Source organism: Lichenostomus cassidix, chromosome 15 (assembly GCF_008360975.1).
Source record: "Lichenostomus cassidix isolate B80296 chromosome 15, HeHo_3.0, whole genome shotgun sequence".
NCBI lineage: Eukaryota > Metazoa > Chordata > Aves > Passeriformes > Meliphagidae > Lichenostomus > Lichenostomus cassidix.
The window spans coordinates 4,362,717-4,388,805 of NC_139496.1; the positions used below are offsets into that span (position 1 = coordinate 4,362,717).

Here is a 26,089-nt window from a genome sequence, read left to right on the forward strand (position 1 = left end):
AACACTCCTGGGGTCAGCAGGAGCTTATAGATAACCTGGGTAACTTTTCAGATAACCTGGATAAATGACACCCTTGCCCAGGAAAATCTGGAAAGGCATTTCCCCAGTTCCCAGCTGCTGCTGTAGAAGAGGAATTGTGGTGTCTGTGGCATTGCTCAGAGCAGGCAGACAGGTCAGCCTGGCCGAGGAGCCCCATTCCCAGCAGGAACACGAGGGAGTGCTGTTCCACCACAGAGCACTGCTGGCCTGCAGCCACATCCCTGCTCCCAGCCCAAGGCCACGTGCTCAGTGCAAGGCAGTTTGTTCTAATGAGGTGTGGTATTAAGTTTAATTTACCATAAAATGCTCACATGGAATAGCACATTCTAGGTTAACTTGTCGCAATAAGGGTTTCATTGAGTGAGATGTAATGGTTTGTAGACCTGGTAATTTTTTTGTAGTGATTCTGTCGTTCTGAGCTCAGAGCAGCTGGAACTGGGGCTGTCTGTGCCTGCCCTCCCTCCCCTTATTTTAAGTCTGAAATTGTGAATATGCTTGTGAAAAAGTTCTTCCCTGGGAGGGTGGTGAGGCCCTGGCACAGGGTGCCCAGAGAAGCTGTGGTTGCCCATCTCTGGAAGTGTCCAAGGCCAGGTTGGACAGGACTTGGAGCACCCTGGGATAGTGGAAGGTGTCCCTGCCCAAGGCATAGGTGGCACTGGATACTCTTTAAGCTCCCTTCCTACCCAAACCAGTCTGTGACACGAGGCTAAAGAGGATTGTTAAACCTCATTTACACACACAAAGCAGAGGTAACTTCACTGCCTCCCTCCTAATATTTTGATCTAAAGTTGTTTTGACTCAGTTCCTGCTTTCCCAAGCTGTTGTCCATGTTGCTGATGCTGGGAGACAGCCAAGTTCCCACTATTGTTCCTGTGCTTTCAGCAGTGGTGAGTTGTCCATGCAGCCAGTGCATGTTTACTGTGCTGAAAGGAAACAGCATTTTTAGGGAGCTGCTTGGGCATGAGGAAAGTAGCTCTTTGTAGAGGACTTTCCTCAGGATACCCCAGGATTTGTACTGCAGGGCACAGCTGCTCTTAACATGGGACTTCAGGTTAATCTGGAGTATGAATGAAGCTTGGAAAAATGTAGTATTTGGTTTAGTGATCCATGGTGGAGACTAATAAATCCCTGGCAGCTAAGGGGGAGGCAGTATGGATTGTGTGCTGTCCATATCCTGGGGGATGTGGGAGCACAGGAATGTTGTGCTGTGTCTGGGAGGAGGAGGCAGTAGGAGCAGAGAGACCTGAAAGTAAAGGAAGGTGTGTGTAACTCAGGGTTACACAGCCATGGCAAATAAATCCTCTGCTCTCGTCATCAAATGGCAACTTAAAACGGGTGAAGGAATCCCTGTATGAACTTAGAGCTGCTGTTTGGTCTATTTACTGCCCTCAAGCAGTGCCTGAGGTGAGTGGAAGGCACAAGGAATAGTGTTTTGTAGGGAGAAGATGGAACAGCAGTGTTCAGACAGGCATTGGGCAGTTGTGATCATGCTGGGAACAGCTGGAACAGGTTCAGAAGCAGCTCCTTGTTACTGAGCTTTGAAGAAGGAAATCTCTTGCACAAAAGAAAAGCTTTTCCTTCAGAGTGCTGTTTGAATTTTCTGAGTCAGATCTGAGCCTTCAGTAGTTGGAGATTTCCTGAGCACCTCTGTGAGGAGAAGAAATGCCATGACATCTCTTCAGGCAGGTGCTGTGGAGCATCAGCAGTATGTTCTGGTGGTTTTTTTTATGCATTTCACTCACCCTCTGTGCCCTGGGAGAAAAGTTCAGCAGGTAGAGGTATTTTAGGCCATGTTCATGTGTTTTGTGGTTATCTCTGCTTAACATGTCCAGTGGGTCAAGTGATGGAGCAGCAGCTGTTCCCATGTTGGACTTCCCAAGAGAGCCCTGGCTACAGCATTACTTTGTTTTCCCTTCCTGATGCAGGGAGATGCATTGCAGACATCTTCATCCTGCTTTTTTGTTTGTACAAACTAAAAACAACCTGGAACCATCCATCTTTTGCTTGGCTTGATCCCTTGGATATAAACAAATGTAAAGAAAATGGGTTTAGTCCTTTCCAGCGTATTTGTGCTGTAGGAATTTCCTGCTTCTGTTTTTTCAGTTTTTCCTCCTCCATTGAGCTGGAAGGAAGTGCAGCAGGATTATGGACATGGGCTTGCAAACAACATCGTATATTTTTAGCTGGTTTCCTCAGCTTTAGCATTGATAGCTTTGTTTTACACTGGAACAATTCAGGGCACAAAAGCTGTGTATGTTCAGGATGTTTAACTGGGCCTTGCTTGGGATCAGGAGAAATGTAGTTTGGAGGACAAAAGAATTGACATTTTCTGAAATACTGTTGTGCTTTAGTTATTGCAGTTATTACTGGTAGTTGTATTTAAATAGTTTCAAAACTTAGAGTACAATTATATTTCACAGTTACCTTTATTTACAGATTTTTCAAAATCTTGAAATAATAACATGCTGCTGCAAAAGTGCACACAATTCTGTGCAGAGAAAGGATGGCTGACTTTTTGATTATAAATAAAATGGGAAAGTGCAGTTTTTCACTGATCCCATCAAGGATCATCATGGCAGTAAAATGGAAAAATTACTTTGGCAGGTATAAACAAGTGTGTGGAGCGTTCATTCAGTCATGAAAACTATTAATGTGTTTTCTCTATTGCAAGGGTACTTCTGTAAGGAAAACAAGGAATGCAGATTTAAATTTTTTTTACGACTTACCACCTCTGTTTAAAATGAAGATTTTTAAAGTATCCATGCACTGCATTGATGGGATCTTTTATGAAATGCTTTTGCACCTTTTTCTTTAAAAGCCTCTCATATCAGCGTGTGCTTGTGTAAACTTTATCAGTATTGATGCAGAGCCTGTTGCCTTTCCTTGCTCACTGGTTTGTGAGGTCTCTGGGGGCTTTTAAAATTACCTAATAGGAAGAAAAAATCTGGAAATGGAATTTCAGTCTCTTGTAGTTAGTGTGTGGAAGTGAAACACCTTTAATGCCAATGTCTCTCTGCAAGGTGTTCAAGATGGTGAATAACCATTAATTAGAGCTGTGGCCGTGAGTGTAACTTACTTATTTTGAATAGAAAATGAAAGTAGGAATCAAAACCAAATATTTGGTGTAAATATTGAGATATCTGGGGTTTCAGGTTACAAAAGAGATTTCTCTGTATGGACACTGTCCAAAGTCCTTGTGTTAAAACACTCCATCCATTCCACTCTTTTTTTCCTCTCTTGGTTTTTTCCCCCTTTTTCTTTTGACTGTAGACTGCCTGTCTACAGGTGAGGCTGTATGGGCATCTCAATGAATTGCATTATTGTATCACTATGAAAATGTAAAAAAACCCACAATACAGAACAGATAAAACCACCAAGGCCTTTTGTCTTTGGCTGTGTTAAATTTCAAGGGAATTCCTGGCTTGGAATTGTGAGCAAGCTGGATATCTGCCATGGAGCAGACCTTCTGCTCCAGCTGTTAGGCTTTGGTCTCTCTCTGCCAGATGTGTGGTCATGCATTTCTTTTTTACTTTAAACAAGAATTTGAAGGTGACATGGTAAAATCTTCCTGATGGGGTGTTGCATGTCAGAAATTCAGCCTGTAGTTAGGAATGCTCACTCCTCCTTCTTGGAATGTGACGATTCAGTTGGCAAAATACAGAATACAGAGGCAAAAACAAGGAGCCTGTAAAACCACGAGTTGTTTGTCGTGTCTGAGGAACCCAAGAGTGATTGAGTCTGGAGCTGTGCAACTGAGCCCAGCCCAGTGCTGCATCTTTAAATAGTCCATCATGTCAAGCACAAGAGGTTAAATTAAGTTCTCTTACTAATGAAGCAGAAAGAGAGTTGGTGTGGAATGCAGGGCCAGGACAGCCTTACAAGGGCAGGCTCTGCTCACTGGGTGACTGGAGCTGCTGGGTTGTGCTCTTTGTAGGTGGGATGGTGCCTCAAAGAAAACCCTTTGGAAATGCCTGAATTAATGCTAATTGCTGATTGAAGTGGAGTGATGATGGGATGATAGGAGGCACCCATCAGAGAGTGAATTCCTGGCTCAGGTTCCCACAAGGAAGGGAAGAGCAGAAGCTGTTGCCACAGTTAGTCCAGACTAAGGTTGCCCATCCTTCTGTCCCATCTGCTTTGCTGGCAGAGCATCCTTCAGGGATCCAGTTGAGGTGAAAACTAATCCCAGGTGTCCTGATGGGTCTTTAACTGGATTTCCTTCCCAGTTCCACACTGCTGGGATGGAGATGGTGGCAGTGGAACCCCATGGGCTGGAAGGACTCACCCATAGTGAGGCTGCAAGTCCCACCTGCCCCTCCTGGGCGGTGTGTTCTGTGCTGTGCTGCTTGCAGGCCTTCTTTAAATTGACCTTCCAATCCCACAGAGTCATTAACATAATTACATGTGTTTGAGAGCAGGTGACGCTCAAAACGAGCTGTAAGAGGCTTTTGGAAAATGTAATGTAACCATGGAATTTTGTTTTCTACTGAATGAGGGGAGAAACAAGGCTTGTTAGGTCTTTGTGCAGGGCTGTGTTTTTGAGCTGTAGGTGGAATAGATGTTAATAATGGAAGTATCCAGCACTGCTTGAATAACGAGGTCCCATTTGTACTGAGGTAATTAGTCATGCACTTTGGGTAGCTCTGTGTGTGAGTGAGTGCTCTGTTTTCTGGAGCTGCACATCCCTGACAGACCCAGGGTGAGATAATAATTCAGATTTGTCAAGGGCAGAAGATCATCTTGTGCTGTTCTTGTTCAGGAACAAACCCTCACTCAGCCAGGACTGCTGGGCTGGTGGCCAGTTGGAGAATTCTTCCCTGGGAGGGTGGTGAGATCCTGGCACACCATCCCTGGAAATGTCCAAGGCCAGGTTGGACAGGGCTTGGAGCAACCTGGGATAGTGGAAGGTGTCCCTGCCCATGGCCTTCAAGGGAAGGGACCTTAAAGCTCATCTTGTTCCACTCCCCTGCAATTTCAGCTAAAGTGATGGAAAAATCTCCAGCCATTTGAATTTGATGGTGAAGGTGCATCTGATTGTCCTCTAAAGCATTCTGCCCTGATGTTAATCGAGGTGTAAATCTAAGCAGTAATTTAGATGCTTCAATACCCAGCAGTGTGTTCACGTGGTGCCAGAAGATCCTAAATTTAGTAGTGCAGAAAGACTCAAATCAGCAGTTTTCCAATCTTCTAAGGACGAAAATTTGGTGTAACATCCCTTTTCAGGGGAGGCACAATAAAAAAGTAGAATATATTCTGTAGCAAAATTTCAGATCCTTCAAGTTCCATGCGCATCTGAGGAGACCTTGCTCTAGGAATGCCTTGCTCTGTGGATCCTGGGTGGAATCTGGCTGTGCCTCTCCCCCTGTTTGCCCCCAGATGGGGATTTAAATTTGGGTTCTGCTCTGCCCATCCTGGTGAGGTGAAGGAGCTGCTGACTAACTCGCATGGCAGCTCCAGGCAGAGCTCTCGGGCTGCTATTTCAGGGGCTCCTGCATCAGATGGAGCCTGAAACCCTCTGGAATGGCAGAGTGCCCCGTGCAGAATCCCTGCACTGCAGCAGGCACAGAGCTGCTCTTGCAAAGGCTCAGATGTTTGAAATATCACACTTCGATTTAACAGCATGAAAATGTGCAGTAAGTCTGAAATTCCAGCCTTGGATTCAGGATCTCCATCATTAGTGAAGCATTATCCATAACTCTGGTAAATAATTTTTTTTTCCTATTTCTTTACAAATCTAAGAAACACTCAGCCCTTGGGGCATCTGGTCAAAAGTATCTCTTTCCTTTTCTGTACAAAAATAACCCTGCAGCTCATTAAGATAAGAGCTGTGTAAGGGGGGGAAAAATTCCTCTGTTGGTTGGGTTTTCTTTTATCACTGAGGGGTTTTATTAGGCTCCTAATTTGAGAATGTTCAAAACAAATACATTCAGAAATGGGAATAAGTTAGGGAATGCTACATTAGGGAATGCTACATTAGGGAATGTCACTGAAGTGTTTCTTGGAGATAAATTGCAGGTTGGTGGAGTTGAGCTCCTAACAAGAGGGATTAAGAGGAAAGGCACCTCATTTCCTCAGGGCATCTTGGGTTCATGCACATCTGCAAGGCACATTTCTGATACAATAAACCTTACGCAAGAAACATTGCATCAAATGTTATCTAGAAAGTCTTTGTTCCATTGAATCTCTTCCTGGATAGTTCAGACTAGCAGAGGGTGATGCAAGTTCATGGTGCTTCGTGTGGCAAATTAAGCAACAGCCACAAACCCCCTTGAACAAACAAGAGAGTGAGCAACTTCCAACATGCCTGTCTTGCCTCTTTCCCCTCAGTCCTGAACTAGTCGTGGCTTGACTTTGGACTTTTGAGTCCAAACTTACGTCATAAACTGTGGTTTATTGATTTAAACCTGTAGCTTTTAGTCCTGCTGTGGTCCCAATTGGGCTGTTCCCAGGAATTCCATGGCTGGTGACGCCTGCTTTACCCATGGGGTCCTCTTGTTACCCTCAATCATTTTGGGGTTTTGGTGCTGATTCTGTGGTCTCCCAGCAGCAGGGGAGGGAGCAGAGCTGGGGAAGGACGTGGAGCCCTTCCTCACGACAGGAAACAATGTGGGAAAGTGGAAAAAAAAAACAGCTTCTAATGGTCAGACCTGTTCAGCTTCGGTTTGAGCCTCTGGCTTAATCATTATCCCGTGCTGATAGCACAGTCCCTGAGTGGGACGTGTCGTCTTTGAGACCACAAATGGCACAACGAACCAGGTACAGCTGCTGGCACTGCCCAGGTGCCCTGTGAGCAGCAGGAGGGGGGTGTAGCTGCAACCCCATCCCAGTGGGAATCCTCTCCCGCGGGTGTGAGACATTCCCTGGCAGCGCCGTGTTCCCCAGGAAGGGTTAAAATCCCCAACTCCACGTGACATACGCAAACTATGAATCATTCCAATAGATCTGTGCAACTCCTGCCTGCTCCGGAGCCAGCAGATGCTGTTCCCTGCGTTGCCATGGGAACCCTGCCTGTACTATAATAAAGCCCAGCCCAGATCCTTCCTTGGGCAGACCTCTGCGGCTGGTCACCTCCTCATTGTTTCCTCCCCGGAGCACAGGAGAGGAGGGATCGGCATTCCAGAGGCTTGTAACCTCGTGTGCCTTAGCGCTGGGAGCGTGGCAGATCCTGCCTGGGAGACAGACGGGCTACAACAACCAGCTGTGCATCCAGAGCTGCTTCCAGAGCCGTGCGAGGAGAGGAGGCGTGGGGACAGTCCGTTGAGGCGTTTGTCCCTCGGCTGGGAGCCCCCCTGCAAGCAGAGGAGCTGATGTCATCCAGCAGCTCTTTTGGCAGGCTCTGAGTCCCGTGGGGAAGGCTGGACACGCTTCCCCTCCAGCCTGCGCCGGCTTCGCTCCGCAGTTCTGCCAGGGAGAGCTCCAGGATGGTTCCGAAGGCAGCGAGGCTGGTGAGGAGGGAATTCTGCTGCTGACACCCTTCTGTGATTTTCTTCTTCCCAAATCTGGATTTATTGTTTGGAAGATCTCATCGATTTGCTGCTAAATGGATTGTATAGGAGCGCCAGAACTTTGGTCAACGCACTCTGACCTGACGAGTGGCCAAGCCTGGAGAATAAGATTGGTTTTATCCTTCTGATATTTACAGCAAAAGAAAAACTTGGCTTAAAAAGGGAGTTGCTTTTCCTGCTCTGAAATGAGAGAGTAAGAGCCTAATTCTCTGCTTGCAAATGGACTCATTTCAAGTGACTGTGTCAGGATTTAAACACTGATTTATCTCTTTAACGTGGCTGAATTAAGCATATTTTGATGGAACTCTGGAAGGCTGATTGTAAGTAGGAAAAGTCTTTTATTTTTTCCTACTTGACAAATACCAATCTCCCACCTCACATCTTTGGTTATTTAATTTCAGGAATATGCTGAGGGTGATAGTGCAGTGCCGTTTACCTTAGCTGGAAATATTTTATACCCGGAATCACTTTTTCTCAAAATAAATCAGGGTTGTTCAGGAGAATATATTTTAATTGCTACTGAATATTGATATCTCATCTCTGCTGGAGGAAAAAAAAAAAAAATGGATTACCTTGGAGACAAACTGACAGTGGCACAAACTCACATGACCCAGTGGATGGGCACAGTGCGGAGATCCTTGCAGGAAGCACTAAATTTAGTCACTACTGCGGTGGCTCATGAGCGGAGTGGCGGGGAAGGTGGCACCAGGACTCCCTTCAAGAGAACCTCTTCCTTCAGGCACTTTGCATCCCGGAGCAGAGAGTCCTTCCGAAGGTTTTCAGTGCGGAGTCAGCAGAGGTTTTCCTCTTTGAGGAAGAGGCAGCCCAGCTCAGAGCCACCCGAGCTTGTAAGCGATGCACCTTTTTGAGACCCTCAAGGGAGAGGATACAGTGCAAACCCTCGGGTTTGTTGGCAGCATTTTTATCTCGTAGCAAAACCTCCCTCCTGTCTGCTTTTCCATCTAAAAACAGCTCCCCAAACACCTCCAGATAGTGCTGTCTGTCTGTCTGCTCCCAGCTGCTTTCTTCCTGCAGCGCAGGTGGATGTTTTCAGTTGCTGGGGAATCGAGGTTTGGGGAATGGGGAAAATGGGGTTGATTTTTAAAACAAGGCAGTAAGGTAGGACAAGTGTTTGCCTGAAATTAGAAAGTTAAACTGGGCTGGTGTTGGTCAGTTCCTCAGCACAGGCCAGCACGGCTTTGGGTGTGCTTCAGTATTTGTGACATTCCAGTTAAAAATTCCTGAAGCTAAATTTGTAAGAAGAAGAATGAAGTGCTGTCACTGTGCAGGCAACATAAATGATCGTTATTTCCTTCTTCTATTGAAAAAGTGGTGTTATTTTCTCAGAATGCTTCCTACTTTGCCATGCCATAGGAGCAATAGGGTCAATGTGACGTGTGAAAGCTGTGGTGTGGCAGAGACAGGGTGCAATTCCTGGGAGCAAAGGAAAAGGTGAAGAGGTTCCCCATGGCTGTGTGCCAGACAGAGCCCTTTCCCCTCCCTTCTCTATTAGCTTCCAGGTTATTTTCAGGAAGGACTGTGTGTATTCCATGGCATGGCAAAGTGGTGGAGGAGAAGTTGCTTTCCTTAGGGCTGCGGCTGCCATGATCCTGCTGGCCATTATTGACACCCCCAGTTCTTGTTCTGGCACTCCTGCAAAGCAGCAAAGGTGTAATAGGGAGTGAAAGGGAAATAAATATGATTTATTTCATAGAGAGGAGCTGAAACCAGTACCTGAAACTGATGATTTAAGTCGTACCTGAAACTGGTGATTTAAGCCCAGTGTTTGACCAGTGGGAAGTGACTGACTGTGGTTGTGTGGAAAGGGGCCCTGAGCCTTGGTGCCAACGTGTGGCTAAATCCAAACTCTCTGAAGTGGCTGAAATGTTTTTGTTTCTTTTTTTTATTATTAAACAAAACAGTTACTCACTGTGAAGTGTAAACACACGCAGCTCTGCCGTGGCCTCGCAGGGTTTGCTCAGGGAATGAGTGCAGGTGACGCTGCATTCCTTGGGCAGGTGTGGTGTTTGAATATGGCTGTTTCCAGTGCTCTCTATCAGCATTGGGTAGAGCATTTCTGTCCCAGCTTGCTATCCATGTCCTGTTTGGACAGATTGGGGAAAAAATTAGTGTCAAGTAAGCACAAAAGAATGAAGAGGGAAAATATTTGGTAACCACTGTTACAGTGTTAGCGTGGTGAAGTTCTCTTGGCTTCTTTTTTAAGCTGGTGTTTTAGATTTATTGGAATCATCTGAATGAACAACTCGTGTAAAAGAAGGCTGAAAAATGGGAATGTGAAACCTGCAGAGGACAAGTGTTCTGCTGTCCTGCACGGCACTGCTGATGGAGCAGAAATCAGGAGACACCAGGTGACCTTTCCACTTAAGTCACTGGTGGCAGTGCTGGAGCTGCTGTTCCTCTGTTTCAGCAGGAATTTTGCTTGTGCTTGGCTTTATGTGTGAATTTGGTTTCACTTGGGCTCAAGGTCTCAGCACTCTGAGAAGTTTGTGGTTGGTGCTGTTGCCTCTGTGGCAAATGACCAGTGAATACAGACCTGGAGTTGGTGCTTTTTTATCTGATTGCAACAACTGTCTTAGTCCTTAGAAGTACTGACACTGTGCTACAAAAAACTGTGAAATGAGTATAAAGTGTGCAATTCACATAAACTGGCTTAAGTCAGTGTGAATAAACTTCTTCAGCCTCACATCTGCGAATCCACAGCTGAGCTTGCAGAAGTCTTTACTTTGCAGTGAGGCTTTTTAAATAGAAGCTGATTTTTCTTTCAGGTATGTTTATTGAGTTAATTGTCCGTTTTCATCTCATGTCATCAGCTTGGTGTCTTTGTAAGAGGAGCAGAGAGACATGCATTAAACATGGCCTCTGATTTAATCAGGGTCTATCAGTCATGGTCCTTTTATAGGTGTGAGATCTGGTTTCACAGCCAGCACTGTTCTAGGTTCTCCAGGTTTGTTGCCATACAATAAAACCAAGCCAGTTGTTTGATGCTCCTGGCTCCACTTACACTGCTAAAAAAATCATGGAAAACCTCGCAGGGGTTTCACACAGAGCAGGAAAGATGAATTCTAGGGCTGAGAGTGGTCGATGTGTTTCACCTGAGTTGCACCGAAATGTGCTAAAAATAACACTGAAGTGCATTTAGTGGTGGTTTAGTGGTGTACTGGGCAGTCAAAGAGAATGGTGTTTTCATTCAAAATGCATCTGGCAGCACCAGCATTACTTAGTTTGGATTCAGCTCTTAATATAAGTCCTAAATGAAGATGGAAATGGAGTGATTTGTTTGCTGCACTGGGAGGGCACATAGCCCTTCTCAGGATTTTTGGTGCATCCTACAGCCCTTTCCCTGCTAAAGGCTGGAATTCCCATCCCAGTTTTCATTAATCTTCCCAGATGTTTCTTTCTAAGCCATTCTAAACTTGTGCAGCTTGTTCCTGGGGAAAGCTGGTGTACTTTTCCCATAGAACAGAATCCCTTTCTGGAGCAGGTGAGGGTCCTGGTTTGAATTCCACATCTGCATTCACCTGGGTGTCTCTGCTTATAAACAAGCTTTGATCTGCAGTGCCTGTTCTGTTGTACCCAAGTCTGTCTGCAAAAGTTTGTCCTTTGTGGTGAACATCCTTCAACAAACAATTTGTAAAGAGAAATTACTACAAGTTGGCACTTTGATTCTGAACTTGGAATAGGTACAGACCCTGCAGTGAATAGTTGCTGAACTGTTCTGCCCTTAATGTTCACCAAGAACACAAGGAATTGTTCTCAAAAATAATTTTTTTGCTACTATCAGTAAATGGAATTTTAATCATTAAATTTTCTCTTTAAATTCCCGTGGAGCTGTTCGGGTAGGGGGAAGCAAGTTTGCAGCAAGCAGGCTTTAAAAATGAGTTGTTTGTCTCGTTTGGGGGTTGGGGGAGGAGTGAAGCTGTTCAGTTTAATTAATGAAGATACAAGGGCCAGTGCTGAAACAGTTCCTGCTTTTTCATTCTTTAATAACTTCTCTTTGGTTTAACAGGCCATGAACGTAGCTGGCAGATAAATCTGGGCCAGAAACCCATAGTGATGGGCATTTGGTGGCTGCCTTTGTTGTTCTCGTTCTTTTGACAGGAATTATTTAAATGACTTTACTCTGTGATTTCACTTAAACTGACTGCAAGGAGTTGATCTTTACCATGCCCTTAAACAGGAAAAAACCAGCATAAATAGATTTAGAGCTGATGTTTTGTACTCATCCACCTGGCTGTTTTGTTTTGGTTTTTTTTTTTTAAGCTCTGAGTGATAGCTTTCAGGGGAAATAAATGGTATTATACAAAAACTTCCCAGATTGCTCTAGCCAGGCCTTGGACACTTCCAGGGATGGAGCAGCCACAGCTCTGGGCACCCTGTGCCAGGGCCTCACAGCCTCCCTATCCTGACAATCCATTTTAAATGAAATTTGGTAACAATGTGATAATTTGGGAAACACTCCTGGTGTTCACTGTGGGGAGGGTGACTGTCTGTGTGTTTTGTCTGCTGTCTCCTGAAACATCTTCTGAGCTGTTGGAGCTGTGTGTTGAAATGAGTGTGTTTGTTATTCACTTGTTGTCAGGAAATCCTATCACTTTCAGTACATCTTTAATTCCAGGCTCGAAGCTAACGAGCACTTTCTCCCAGGAATGTTTGTTTGAAGTTTAGCTTGTGTCTCATGTGGAGAGACGTTAGCTGTGCAGAAGAGCTGTGAAATGCAGCATTTCGAGTGGGAGGTGTTGATTTCAACTATGCAGCTTTTCAAAAAAAGCAAATCTATTCCCTCCTTGGCATCCCAGGATGAAATTGCCTTGTTCTGGCTTGTGCCTCTTGCAGTGTTGAAGTCGAGGGATCCTGTTCCACGCTCAGTGCCAGGTTTTATTAACACTGATGGGAGTTACACGTGCCCTGGGGAGAGAGCCTGGATTCCCTGTTGCTGCTCAGGATCTTCCTGATGGAGCCTCTGGCTCCTTCCTGCTGCCTTGGCTTTCTTGGGGCTTCAATTTTCATCAGCTTCACTGCCTGAGGCTGAAAAGGAAATTTAATTTGGTGATGTAGGAGAGGTTTTAAAGATGTTCCCAGCTAGTGCCTCTGCTGTGCTGTGGTGTTGTATGTTCCCACCTCTCAGAGGAAGTGCTGTCGTGGCTCACTCAGCCTTAGCAGGGCTTAAATTTAGAATTTGGTTTCTCGTCTGCTTTTTGCACATCGAGTCAACCTCTGCTCCATCTTCAGCCTTGCCCTGACCCACCTGACCTCAGTGTGGTGAGTGTTCACAGCGGGGCAGAGCAGCTCCATTTGCAGGGTAGAAAAAACACCAAACTCTCAAATGTCTCTGAGTGGAATGAGGAGGATAACAGCACCAGGAGTCACTGCAGGAGCAGGGAGCTGATGTCACTGCATGATCGTAAGCAGATCCTTGGCAAAACCAACTTCATCTGCATTAATCTGACCACATTCTCTGTTGTGGCCAGAATCGATGCTGGGCAGACTTTGGGTCTCCCTTTGATGCTGCAGCCTGTGCCAGGGCTTCACCACCCTCACAGGGAAGAATTTCATCCTAATATCTAATCTAAACCTGCCCTGTGCCAGTTTAAAACCATTCCCCTCCATGTCCTTGTCCAAAGTCCCTCCCCAGCTCTCTTGGAGCCCCTTTGATACATCTGCTTTGCTGCATTTTTTTGGCTGTGCCTTTCCAAGGAGAAAGGGTTGGGATTCAGATCTCTGAATCAAAGGGGAAGCAATGAAAAGGTAGAGAATTAGACCAGTCACCCTCTAAAAACAACCCGTGTTTCGTAAGGGAAATGCTGTCAGGCTTTAGCATCAGGGATGTAATTGGTGGTTGGCTATCGTATCCCTGTGGAAGAGGCAGGGAAAACACATATGGAGAAGCAGCCCAGGGTTGCATAGCAACAGGGAGGCTGTCGGGGCTGATGGCGTTTATGAGATGCTTCGTACTGTGGGACTGGAACGTACTCCACTGCCCATGGGAGAGGGAAACATCCATTATTTAAAGGATTTTTGAGCAGAGCAGTGGAGCTCCTTAGGATCTAAGAGAGCTAAATGTGTTGTGTGAGTGCTTGCAGTCACATGGGGCACACGTGTGTTTCTCCAGGCGTTGCTTGTGCATTCAGTAGCAGCTCCACTTTTCCACATTAAACCAGCTTGTCCTCCCCAGCCCAGGATTCACCAGGGCCAGCGGGATTGTGGGATGGTCTGGTTTGGAAGGGACCTTAAAGATCATCCCATTGCACCCCCTACCATGGGCAGGGACACCTTCCTCTAGCCCAGGCTGCTCCAAGTCCCATCCAACCTGGTCTTGGACATTTCCAGGGATGGGGCAGCCACAGCTTCTCTGGGCACCCTGTGCCAGGCCCTCAGCACCCTCACAGGGAAGGATTTCTTCCTAACATTAATCTAAACTTACTTTCTGTCAGTGGGAAGCCATTCCCCCTTGTCCAAAGTCCCTCCCCAGCTCTCTTGGAGCCCTTTCAGATACTGAAATGCCACAGTAAGGTCTCCTCAGAGCCTTCTCTTCTCTAGGCTGAGCAGCCCCTGTTCTCAGCCTTTCTTTATGGGAGAGCTACTCATCTTCACAGCCTCCTCTGGACTCACTCCATGTCCTTCCTGTGCTGAGACCCCAGACCTGGACACCCCCCAGAGGGATGTTCCTCTTGAGAAGACACCACAGCCTCCCACTGCCTTCTCCTTACCTGCTGACCACCCTGGAGGTGGCTGTGTCGTGGTGTAAAGACCTGGAGGTTCTGAGATGGGTTCATTCCATGAATTCTGTCTCTGCTCTCGGGGCTGGTCTCCAGGGATGGTGCAGAGCTGCCCTGTTTGAGGCTGTTTGGGAGGGCTGGGGAGCTTTCCCTCGTGCTGGAAGTCTGTAACTCATCCCTGAGCTCAGGGAGAAGCTGGGCAGTTCCTGGAACTCTTTATCTGCAGCTGCAGCAGGGAAGGGAGGGTGGGGGCAGAAGGTGCTGCCTCAGCCTGGGACGTTCCCTGGAGCACTGACTCTGTTCAGCAATTAAAAACGTGGAGTTGGCTGATCTCACCAGTCTGAATCCCACCTGATTACTGGGAATTACCAGGAGCTGGAGCCATGACTTATTCCTTATGGGCAGCGTTCATTGGATGGATAGTAAGTACAGATGGAAACCCTGGGATCCTCTTCCCACTTGCTGTATTGGCATTTGGGTACTTCCAAATTAAAATCTGTGACCCACAGACCCTCTTATTGTGGTGAGTTTTTTAGTGTTGGTTGGTTTCAGTCTGATGTTATGTTCTGATAATTCTGTTTGTGCTCCAAAATATATAGTTCAGCTCTTAGCAATAGTCCAGAGAATCCTTCGAATAATTGTAGAATAATTTAAGTTATAAAGGACTTCTGGAGGTCATTGAGCCCAGCATCCTGTTCAAAGCAGAGTCAACTAGAAAATAGTATCATAAAATATGAATAGGTGGAGGTCTGTGGATGTCTTCCTGGCATGCTGCAGGGGAACAGCTGGAATACTTTTTTTTTTATTTGTAAGGACCTGTGAGCTCTGCTAAAATGTACTGTCACACTAAAGGGGCAATTTGACCACATTTTTTACTTTTTAAATGAAAATAAGGAGAGAGAAAAACATAAAAAAGAAACCCAAAACCCTTTTCAAGAAATCAGCACCATTTTCCCCCTGAGTTGTGTATTACCAAGGCAGATGGTCAAAACTTCCTTCCATTGTGCAGTTCCTCTTCATATCCAATCCATGCCAGTGGAATTCAGCTCTGAACGTTCACACTCAAGCTGTGGGCTGTCACTTTGGCTGGCTGATGTCTCAGGCTCCTTGGCAAACAAAGATATTTTTGAAACTGTCTGTGCAGCTTCTGACTCAGGAGATCTCTCGGAGCTGCTGTTCCTCCTGTGCCAGGTCTTCATTTCCCGTCAGTGCAGGAGGGTTTTGCACATAAACACCTGCAGGGACCCAGAGTTAGGGGTAATTTTGGGGCTGGTGGGGCCAACGTTGTGTGTGCATCGTTTTTGGGAATGGGAAATTGCAGGAGTAATCAGCTCTGGACTATAGCCAAGCCCAGCTTAATTCCAAGGGAGGACTGAAAGAGGCATAATCATAATGGCTCGTTTCAGAAGAAGAACCAGAGGCAAAGCAGGACACAGCTCAGCTGCTTTATTTTATAGAAATATTAAGTAGATTTTTTTTTCCGGGCTCCTGGTGTAAGAAGTGGGAAGATAAAGATCAAAGCTTAGAGAATTACAGCGTTTGAAACCTGGATCGGGTGTGGGTTTTATTTGATTTGGGAGATTTTTCTGTCATTATAAATTAGAAAAGTCCTATTTTGGGTTTGTGTGCTAAAAAGACACCAGACCCCTCTTTACTGCTTTTCCTTTTGGAATGATTGGTTTTCCAGTTTCCTGAATATTCTGTTTATGGAGGAAATGGCTGTACCTGGCCTGGCTTCATGTGTTGATTGCCATGAGTCTTTCAGGAGTGTGGTGACAATGACAGAAAACAGATCTTCAAAAGAAGAGCTAAAACTCCTCATTCTTGCTAATAATCACCTTCTGGCAAGGAAAATCTTCCTGGTTTGTTGTCACTTCCTTCCTCAGCACCCCCTCTCCTCCGAGCTGCTGCACAGGCTATAAATTGCTTTTCTGTGCCACCCTCGGTGCCCCCAGCCAACACCTCCTCCAGCAGCCAAGGAGAGGATCAGCTCCTCTTCCCACTCCTTATTTTTGTGCTTGGTACCTAGAGAACTAGGTTTATTTTTCCCAGTTAATCATTTGGCACCTTAAATAGTACATGTTGAAAGGGCCTCTTAGGGAAGGACACGGTCGTCTTGAAATAAGTTCAATTTGCTTCCTCCAGAAGCAAAATGAAATAATGATTCTGAATATAACAAAGTCTTCAGAACCTAGTGAACTCTTCGGTTTCCTAGAGTTTGGAGGGTTTTATTCCTCACATTTAGACTTTGTTGTATTGAACTTAACTTCACAATGTCTTCGGAAGCAGTAATTTTATTTCTTTTTCAGGCTTGTTTTGGGTTTGGCACAGAGAATAACTCTGTTAAGGGTGTCATTCTGGCTATAAAACCACCTCTCAAATTCAGGAATTATTAACATCAAGTCAAGCATTGCCTGAAACTGAGGAATACACGCAGATCAGTTTGTCTGCAGTGTAAAATGTTGTTAAGAATTCCATGAGTGGTGTCTTTGCATCTAAACTTCACCACTGTGGCTGCTGAGTCGTTGTTATCTGGGCTTTCCACACCCCTCCTGTACAGCCCCCACTGCCCTGATAACTCAGCACTGTGTAAACAAGACCTCCCCACTGCAACGGGACAAAACTTGCTTTTCTGCTACTCCTGTTCCCTTTCCTAAGCTTTTTAGTCCAATTTCTAGTAGAAACGGTGCGAGTGATGGGAAATAAAATGCTCTATGCGTTAGAGGTAATGGGCTTCAGTCATAACCAGTGGAAAATAATGTACAAATTGATGGTAAGAGTGGGGTAACTTGTGATGGGAGATTGGGATTGAAAAGAATTCCTAATAAGCATAAAGGTGGGGGAAAAAAACCCTGAATGAGCCTGCACAGCTGGGAGGGAAATGAGAAGAATCCCTGGTATTTTTTAGTGCTTTTCCTAAAAGTGCAGCCACTGGCCAAAGGTCCTTGGAGCAAATCGTGGGATTTGGAAGCTGCAGAGGGAATTTGTGGAAGGGAAAACACACAGCCAAGCTAAGCAGGAGGAGATGCCCTGTGGTTTCTAGGAAATAGCAGACTAGCTCCCATGTTGGAAGCAGCGTGTGCCTGGCTGGCGTTTGGAATCTTGTACCTGGCATGGGCTGGGAAATGTAAAAGCTTAACTCGCCTCCAGGCATTCCTGTACATATCTGTATTTAGATATCTATATAGGATAGGTTGGACTCGATCTTTTGGAGGTTTTTTTCCAGCCTTGACAATCCTGTGATTGCACAAAGTGTAAAAACCAGTGAATTCTGGGGCTGCAGGGATGTCTGGAATATGAAAAGCAGGAAACGTCTGTTCCATGTAACTCAAACTGAACCTGTTTTACTTGAGTGTTACAAACAGAATTGAACTTGGTCTTTAACTTTGAGGTGTGTGGTGATAGTTGGAATAAATGGTGGAGCCTTTTGTGGTTTCTTTCTGAATTAAAACAAACACTTTGTCAGCAAAGAGCATGATGAGTCTGGAGAGTGGCTGTGGCCCCTGGGAAATAAAAACTGGTTATGAGAGCTGGAAGTGTTGAGGGACTTCTTCAATAGCCAAGTATCAGCACTGGTGAATTATCCTTAATGGTTTTACAGTCTTAAGGCAGCATTCTTTAGGTGTTCAAAATTAAGGAAACAAGAAAACATGCAATCTTTCTTTCTCCCCCCAACAGTATGAAGGAATTCTACATATTAAATATGGGATTTCTTAATTATCGTTACTTTTTGTGTGCTGCCTGAAGAGAAAGAGATGTGTTCTAGTCCTAGTAATGTGTTCTGCTTGGTGGGTCTGAGGCAGGGGAGAGAGAAAAATCCTTGGGTTTTTCCAAGGGCAGGTGGAAAACCATGTAATTTGCTGTCAGATAAAATCTTGATAAGCAAAGCTGATCTGGAGCTGAAAGCCATGCTTGTATTTGTTCGGGGTAATGAAGGTGAAAGGGACCAAGAGTTAATTATCTGCCCCCAGTGCAGGATTTCAGGAACTCTTGAAGCTCCCTGAGTAACTCAGCACAACTGCAGGGCTGTGTTGACATTGGTGTGCTGCAAATCTGGGGTGCCAGCACTGACCCACTTCTCTCCCTGGAAAGGGGAGGTCCTGGGATTCATTCTTTTCTTAGGAAAGCAGCAGATCCATGAAATAAAAACAGGCAGGAAAGGAGAGGTCAGAGTAGAACAAAGCAAACCCACTGTGGTCTGTCCTGGGTTGGGTTTGGATGTTATATCAGTTTGTAGAAGGCTTTTTGTGTCTGGCCCTGTGTTTATTTATTTATTTATGTGTTTTGGTTTGAATGTCTTCCAAGGAAAGCTCGAAAAAAAAAATAAAAAAGGATCTTTTTATTAAACCAAGGAAAAGAGCAGTGGAGTTGATGTTTGCCTGCTGTGCTTGAGGAGATGAAATGTCATTCCCAGCAGAATTCCTTGTGGTTACATCGGTGCTTTGAGAAGTTCTGTGCAACCTGAGATAAGAGCAATATTAAAGCAGCATGGAGTTACTGAAACTAGGGCATCAGCTCCAGCCTTTAGAGTCCATTATTTACCCAGGAAAACAATTACTGTAATTATTGCATAGAGAATTGTGCAGAGAATTATTGTACAGAGCACTGTTGTTCTGAGTTCACAGCATCCTCTGTGTTTAAATTCATTCTCAGTTGACCACATTGAACTGATTCCAACCCCTTATTGCCAATCAAACCTGTTAATCCCTCAGCCAGGGGCTGCAGGACTGACAGAAGGTTTCTTTGCAGGACCAGCTGAGGCAATGCTTCTCCAGACAGCCGCCGGGGGCGAAGGACACAGACACTCTGGTGCAGGAGCCCGACAGCCAGTATGGCACCTGGAACGAGCAGCGGCACAGCGGGGACAGGTGAGGGCCAGCAGGGCTTTGCTCTGCTCAGGGGTGAGGGGAAATGGGGGAATCACACAATCCCAGAGTGGTTTGTGCTGGAAGGACCTTGGAAATCATCTTGTTCTAGCCTTCGGCCATGGGACAACTTCCACTAGACCAGGTTGCTCCAAGCCCAATTCTTGGACATTTTTATTAGTTTTCTTTGTTTATAAATCTGTTTTTCTGCTGTTGTCATTCCTTTAACGGCCTGAATAATACTACCAGGTGGGCTGAATGGCAGAATCTCTGTGGAACAGCAGAATGGCAAAATCCTTCTTCAACAGGGGATTTTGGAACAGACCCTGGGTCCCAGGTGGGATGACACAGGGTGCATCTCTCCATATCCACATCTCAGACTCATCTCAGGCTCTTAAGTGTTTTATTAGTGGTGAAGTGGAGGATGAAATGGAATGTCACTTGAGCGAAACAGAGTATTGCTGATGCTTTGCTGTTCTTAAAATGATTTAGTGAAATAAGGCTAGAGCGGCAAAGTGTGAGGTTTTTTATAGTTCACACCTGTTGTGTAAATTACAGCTTGATCTACCCTGAACCCATGTCCTGTCTGCTCAGTGTGGTATGAAAATAGCATTTTATCTGTTTTTTAATGCTATATTTGTTGGGATCTTACAGCAGACATTCATGCCAATTATGTTTGGTGTGTTCTGCACTTGAGAACTGTGGGTTATAAATATTCTATTGCTTATGAAGTCAGGGTAACGACCAGCTCGAGGTTCAGCAGCCGAGTGAATGCCAACAGTGACAGCCAGGCTGCTGTAAAATTAACTTGGATTCCAGGATGGTACAGACATTTCTGAGATCAGTTTCTTAACAAAGGTGCTTGTCTCAGCTTCGGAGCAGACAGCACTGGAGTTATTTCAATCCATCCATCCCTCTTAGAACAGCTCCACCTAAACATTCTGGTTCACTGAAGGATTGAACTCAGTGCCAGAATTTTGTTTGCACTGCAAGAAATGTTTAGGTTTTTCTTTTTTTACAGTGTAATGGTGACAGCATAGAGACTCTTCAGCATTTTGCCACCCCATTGCTCTGCTTTATTTTGACTTACAGCTCATTGCAGGGGAATTACTGGTATATTAATTCAGGCACTTGAAGAGAAATGAGATTAATGCACTTTTAAATAATGGAAGCCTTCCTGGAATATATTGAACGTACATTTTGCTCGCAGTTCATTTTGTGTGAAGTCCCTGCCAGGAGCAGTGCAGACGTTGTCCTCACATTGCTGTGGGTGTTCTGAGCAGGACTCTGCCTTTGGTGCCTCCTCCTCACCCCAGCTGGAGGCAGGAACTCGCAGGAGATGTTGATGGTTCAGTTTTCCTGTTTGGCCTGGCTCACTTCCCTCAGAGCATTTCCCCTGCCAGCCCTGTGGTGTCACATCCTGCAGGGACCAAACGGTGTCACAAGCCTCCTGCTGCGCTGGGGGAACCTCCAGTCTGGGGCATTTCCCAGTATTGGAGCCATAGAGGGATTATTTTTGGAGTGTTTCATTAGTGTTTCTTTGAATGACCTCATCTTCATGGAATCAGAGTCCTGAAGGTTGGAAAAGCCCTCCAAGATCACTAAGTCCAAACTTCACCTGAATCCCACTGTGGCCACTAATCCATATGGCCCAGTGCCACCTCTGCTTGGCATTTGAATGCTTCCAGGGATGGTGACTGCACCACTCCTCTGGGAGAGGAAGGGAATTTTGATATAAAAAGTCATAACTGCATGGCAACAGGATGAACACAGTCCTTTTCCTAGACGAGCTTTTGGAAGGTGAAGGAAGGAGCATTTTCTTCTAGAACTGAGTCGCTGCTGGATTTAGTGTAAGGAGTTCCTCTGGGCTGGTTCCAGTGAGCTTTGGCCAGTAATTCCTTGGGATGGACAGAGATGAAGCCATCTCCTCCAATCTGGAGGCATTAATTGGATTATTCTGAGTTTATCTAAAAGATTCTATTTTTTTTAAAGTGCTTTACTAAGCTTTTCCAATTTGGCATTGCAGAAAACTCTTTTAGATTAGGGCAGTCTTCATAAGGAAAATTACTGGTTTTTACAGGAAAGGAATTGCTTTTAGGTGGTGGATCCATACAGCTCTGACTCCTCATTCCACAGGCTGAAGCAACACCTTTATTGCCTCTATGCACTGTCTTACTAAAACTAATTAAATTTTATTACAGTTGAAGATTGCTATCAGTTTATTGCCCATTGTGATAACCATCCTGCTGGGTTTGTGTGCTCCACATGAAGGAGGATTTCTCTGAGAAGTGTCTGTAAATGCACCTGTGGAACATCAGGGGCAGCTCATGGATATGCTCACAACCCCTGAAACCTTAATGAAGTAATTGAAAGAGGTGCATGATATACCTCAGTAATGAGAACTGAAAATTCATGTTCAATTTCATTTTTCTGAAGGGAATTTCCCCCCTAATTTGCTGTTCACTGGAAAGAATCCTCTGTGCATAACAGGGTTTGGACTCCAGGCATCCTTCCCACGTTTGGGGATGAGCTGTGCCACAGGGGTTTGGTGTATGGAGCTGTAATTGTGCAGCAACTCCAAAGGAAAATCCACTGGGAAGGTTTGTGAATGAGGAACCAATAGTGCAAATTCAGCTGGATTTCTGTCACGTCTTGCTCTCAAATATTTCAGTTTGAAAAAGCTCAATTATGTCAGCTGCAGCCCTGGGATGATGAAGCAGGGAAGAGGCTTTTTGGAGATGTGCAAACCAAACAGGATCCTTTCAACACACACTTGAATTTCCATGAAAGGTCCTGCAGATTGTCTCTCCCCTCTCCATTCTTCCATACTGCACTGGCTCTAAAGCCTAATGCTGCAGATACCAAATGTCATTTGAAGCAAAAATCCTAGACAAAAACTTCCCCCAGAGCTCATTAGTGCCATTCTTAATTATCCTGGGGCCCACTGGTGAGGGAGGGAAGCAGCATTCTCTCTGCTCGTGTGCTGGAAACCCTCTGGGCAGTGTCTGCTCTGCCAGACTGGATATTGTACCATGTGCTGGTGCTGATGGAATGCTGTTATCCAGCAGTAAACTCCTGAGTGGTTTTTCTCCTGGGATTGTAGTACCAAATACTAAGGTTTGTTGTTTAAAATATGTGTGTATATTGGTATATAGGTGGTTTTTTAGGTTTAGAACAGTTGTCCTAGATACATGCCCGAGAAATGGTGCTTAGTGACAAAAGACTACTCTAAAGAGGAGAAGAAAAATCAGAACTGAATCCTTTAGGTTTTGATTTTTTTCAAACTGGGAATTAAAAACCAGACAGCCCAGTTTTTACTGACAGTAGATTCTTCCTGCTGCTTCAAGGAATACTGCAGCCTATATGACAAAGGCACACCGTGTACAGCTTTGAGTCCTGCTCATTGCTGTCAGTCTGGGCCAAGGGAGGAAGAGGAGCATCCCAGCACTGGGTTCAAGTGCTGCCACCCTCCTTCTCGAGGCACAGAAAGCTCTGCCCATGGAGCTCTGCCTTAGGGTGCCACCTGGTGCCCAGCTCTCTGTAGCTCCAGCATTCCTGAAGGGAAAAATCTTTCTCTGGCTGGCTGGAATTCACTCCAAATCCCCAACCCACTGTGAACCCAGTGGAAGAGATCCACACCCTGGTGCTGGTTCCTGCTGCCCTTGGTATTCTGTTCCACCTTTATTCAACTCCTGCTGCCCATGTGTGATCCAGCCTGACCTTGCAGGTATTTGTTCACCCCAAACTCTCACAGATTCCGTTTGCTCTACTTGCAGCTTTGTGGGAGAATCCCCTTCCCTGGAAAATGAGGTGGTGTCAGCACGAAAACAGCCCCCAGGCAGCCACCCATCCTCGCTGTCCTCGCAGACAGAGCCACCCTCCCTGGCTGAGCACCATGACTTCTCCAAAGACCAAAGGAGTACCAGCCTGGACCGTTCCAGCACGGACATGGACTCCACTGATGGCACTGATTTACCTCCTCCAGGTGACACACTCCCTGAGGACAAGAGCAGTTATTTCTCCTTCATTGATGTAAGTTGCCATCATGGGAAATAGAAATTCTCCCGCATTACCTGTAGTGTTCCTTCAGTTGATCCCTGCAAAGCAGTTTCTTCTGGAAACTTTGCAGACAGTTTTGCCCTGCCCTTTCCCACACTAATTGTTTTGCTTTCCTGCCTGAGAAGTTTAGGATCAAAACTACAGCATTTTTCTAAGTCTCTGTAGTCTCTAGGTTCTGAGAGATTGCATAAAGCTGCTGGCCTTGGATAATCAATTATGGAATCCCCAGGACCTTAAAGCTCATTCAGTTTAACCCCCTGCCGTGGGCAGGGACACCTTCCACTATCCCAGGTTGCTCCAAGCCTCATCCATCCTGGCCTTGGTCACTTCAGTTTATGAATATTAGAAGCATAATTAAATAACACAAACAGCCAGTGGCTGCTGTGCTGTGAGCCATGCAGATTTAAGGCCATAAAGACATTCACTAATATTTTGCTTATTTACAATTGGTTTCTTTCCATAGTAGCTTGCAGTTGCATTTTAAAGGGTTTTTTCATGCTGAAGAATCTTGCAGCTAATGTAAGACCAGGGATTTTTGGCCATACACAGTTAATGAGATCTAGTACTGCAAGAACTTTGTTTAGTTTGGAAAAGCCATATAAGATCAAGTCCAACTGTTCCCCCAGCACTGCCAAGGCCACCACCACCATGTCCCCAAGTGCCACATCCACATGGTGTTTGAACACTTCCAGAAGGTTTTGTATTGTCCCTGAGCCACTAAAGGTGTCTCTGTAAAACATTAACAGCTCCAAGTGCAGCTGGCAAATGCTGTGTGATGAGCAGTTTATTCCTGACCTGAAATCTTTTGAAAAGGAGCAAACCCACATCTTCTGGAGAAGGGGAGGCTCAGGGATATTGGGTGGTTACAGGCAAGTCTATAACAGCAAATTGCTCTAAGCAAGTAAATAAATTACAGCTCCATGTTTTGCTGTGTAAATGTTATTGCTTATTGGATGTGTTGGAAATGACTGATCACAGAAGGTTTCTGAATACTGTGACACTAAACTTGGAGTGTCCTTGTTGGTGAGTGCCTTCAAGTGTTTGTGGCTGGCAGGGAAGCTGCAGCTCTGCACTATGAGGGAATTTTGTGTAGTTGCTCTTTTTAGATCCCAGTCTTGGGATTTTCCTTCAGCTAGCTAAGCCTGTATTCATAAAACACTCTAGGAACCAAACTCCTGATTATTGCAGTTATTTTGTGTATTAATTTAGTGCCAATAATTTGTGCAGCTCAGGTATCCACAGAAAGAGATAGATCAGAGGATTACACCCAGTTAGCCACGACATGCCATAAACTCTCTCTATATATATATTTTTTAATTAAACTGAACAGTTTAACACAATCCAGTGGGTTGGGCAGTCACTGTGGAGGAGGTGGGGTTCATTCCCAGCTCTGTGTTTCTCCAGCACACGGCAGTTTTGGACTCCAGTGCTCTGAAGACTCGGGTGCAGCTGAGCAAGAAGCGGCGGTGCCGAGCGCCTGCATCCCACTCCCTGCGCAGGAGCAGAGTGCTGGACCAGGAGAGCAGATCTTCCTTGACAGAAGAACCAGATAATGGCTGGATGTTCAAGGATTCCACAGGTAACCCCTCTCAGCTACCTGGTTGTGATCAGCCTGGGTGCAAGGGCAGGGGTTTGTAAAATGGCATTTTTAAAAAATGGCATTTTTTAAAAAGTCGTTCCTACTTGAGGTCAGGAAGAGATCTCGAACAAGGCAGAGATGAAAAGCTGGCTAATGGTTTCCTCCTCTGCTTTGTTTTTTTTTTTTTAAACAATTAATTAGAAGAGAAGAAAACTATGCAACAGGAAGATTCTGAGGAGGAAGACAAGATCCAGCACACTCCGAGGTCGTCTTCTGTGCAATCCCAGAGACTGCCTGTGTTCCCAGGGATGGATCACTCTGTCCTCAAGGTGAGCTCAGGCAGAGCCTGTCAGGTGGGAGATAAACCACTTCAGTAGCTGCAGGTGCTTTATAAGGAATTCCCTCACTAATTTGAGGGAATTTTGTTTTCATAAATCTGGAGTGATGTGTTCTGCATTCCAAAAAAAAGCCTGGATGCTGGCTTAAAACTACTTCTTTCTTAATTTTTCTTTTTAGGCCCAACTGCGGAAAAGACAAGAGTCAGAGAGCTCTGGTGACATCAGCTCTGCTCAGCTCTTCAAATCCCCCAAAGCACAGCTCGGCACTCCCGGCAGCAGAGTGCTGCCCTCCAGTGTGGAAAAGGAGGACAGGTGAGAGAATCCCAGCATCAGGAAGAGGCTAATGCTCTTTCTGGTGGAAGGAAAAAATAGTGCAGCAAGTTGTAGATTCCTTTTTTTTTGTTGTTTCTGTCGGGAATTTTCATTAGGAGAGAATAAAGAGAATTTTTTTTTTTAATATCTTAGGTCAGAAGAAAAGTCTCCTCAGTGGCTGAAGGATCTGAAATCAAAGAAGAGACAGAGCCATTATGAGAATCAGGTTTGAAAAGGTACTTGAGTAGGAAGGGGGGCTTTGCCAAGTGACAAACTCACATTTTCTTTGATGTTGTCACCACTGTGCCCCAGCAGCACTGCCCTGTGCACCAGGGGTGTCAGGGGTTGGGTGCCAGGCAGGGCAGTGCCTCTCCACTCCCACTCACAGCTCCACTGATTCTCTGCACATAATTTGATTTTCACAACACTCACTCTGCTGGGGCTGTGATTTCCCAGTGCTTCCAGTGAGCAGAGAGTGTCTGGTGCTGGATAAGTGAGGCTTGCATGCAGTTTGAACACTTATTATGGTTTCAGCACAATTCTGGGCAGCTCTTGAGCATTTAATGCATTGAATAGACAACACCAAGGTGACACTGCAACAGAAAACACAATTAGTGGGTTCCTATTCCAGCTGCCTGACCATATCACACTCTTC

The 26,089-nt window shown here is 45.4% G+C and overlaps 1 protein-coding gene across 3 annotated transcripts in view; it reads left to right on the forward strand.

Annotated features, from left to right (window-relative positions):
* The window catches only part of KIAA1671 (KIAA1671 ortholog), a 64,376-nt gene that overhangs the window by 35,843 nt on the left and 2,444 nt on the right, over positions 1 to 26,089 (forward strand). For 2 of the 3 annotated variants that reach the window (XM_085075677.1, XM_085075679.1), the window contains 6 exons: positions 19,031 to 19,149; positions 22,923 to 23,178; positions 24,610 to 24,784; positions 24,986 to 25,113; positions 25,301 to 25,434; positions 25,588 to 25,670. In XM_085075677.1, the coding sequence (XP_084931803.1) occupies positions 19,031 to 19,149; positions 22,923 to 23,178; positions 24,610 to 24,784; positions 24,986 to 25,113; positions 25,301 to 25,434; positions 25,588 to 25,666 (891 nt within the window). In that variant the 3' untranslated portion in view covers positions 25,667 to 25,670. Of the gene's footprint in view, positions 1 to 19,030; positions 19,150 to 22,922; positions 23,179 to 24,609; positions 24,785 to 24,985; positions 25,114 to 25,300; positions 25,441 to 25,587; positions 25,671 to 26,089 lie in introns of those variants that run through there. The other variant, XM_085075675.1, reaches the window with a different exon arrangement.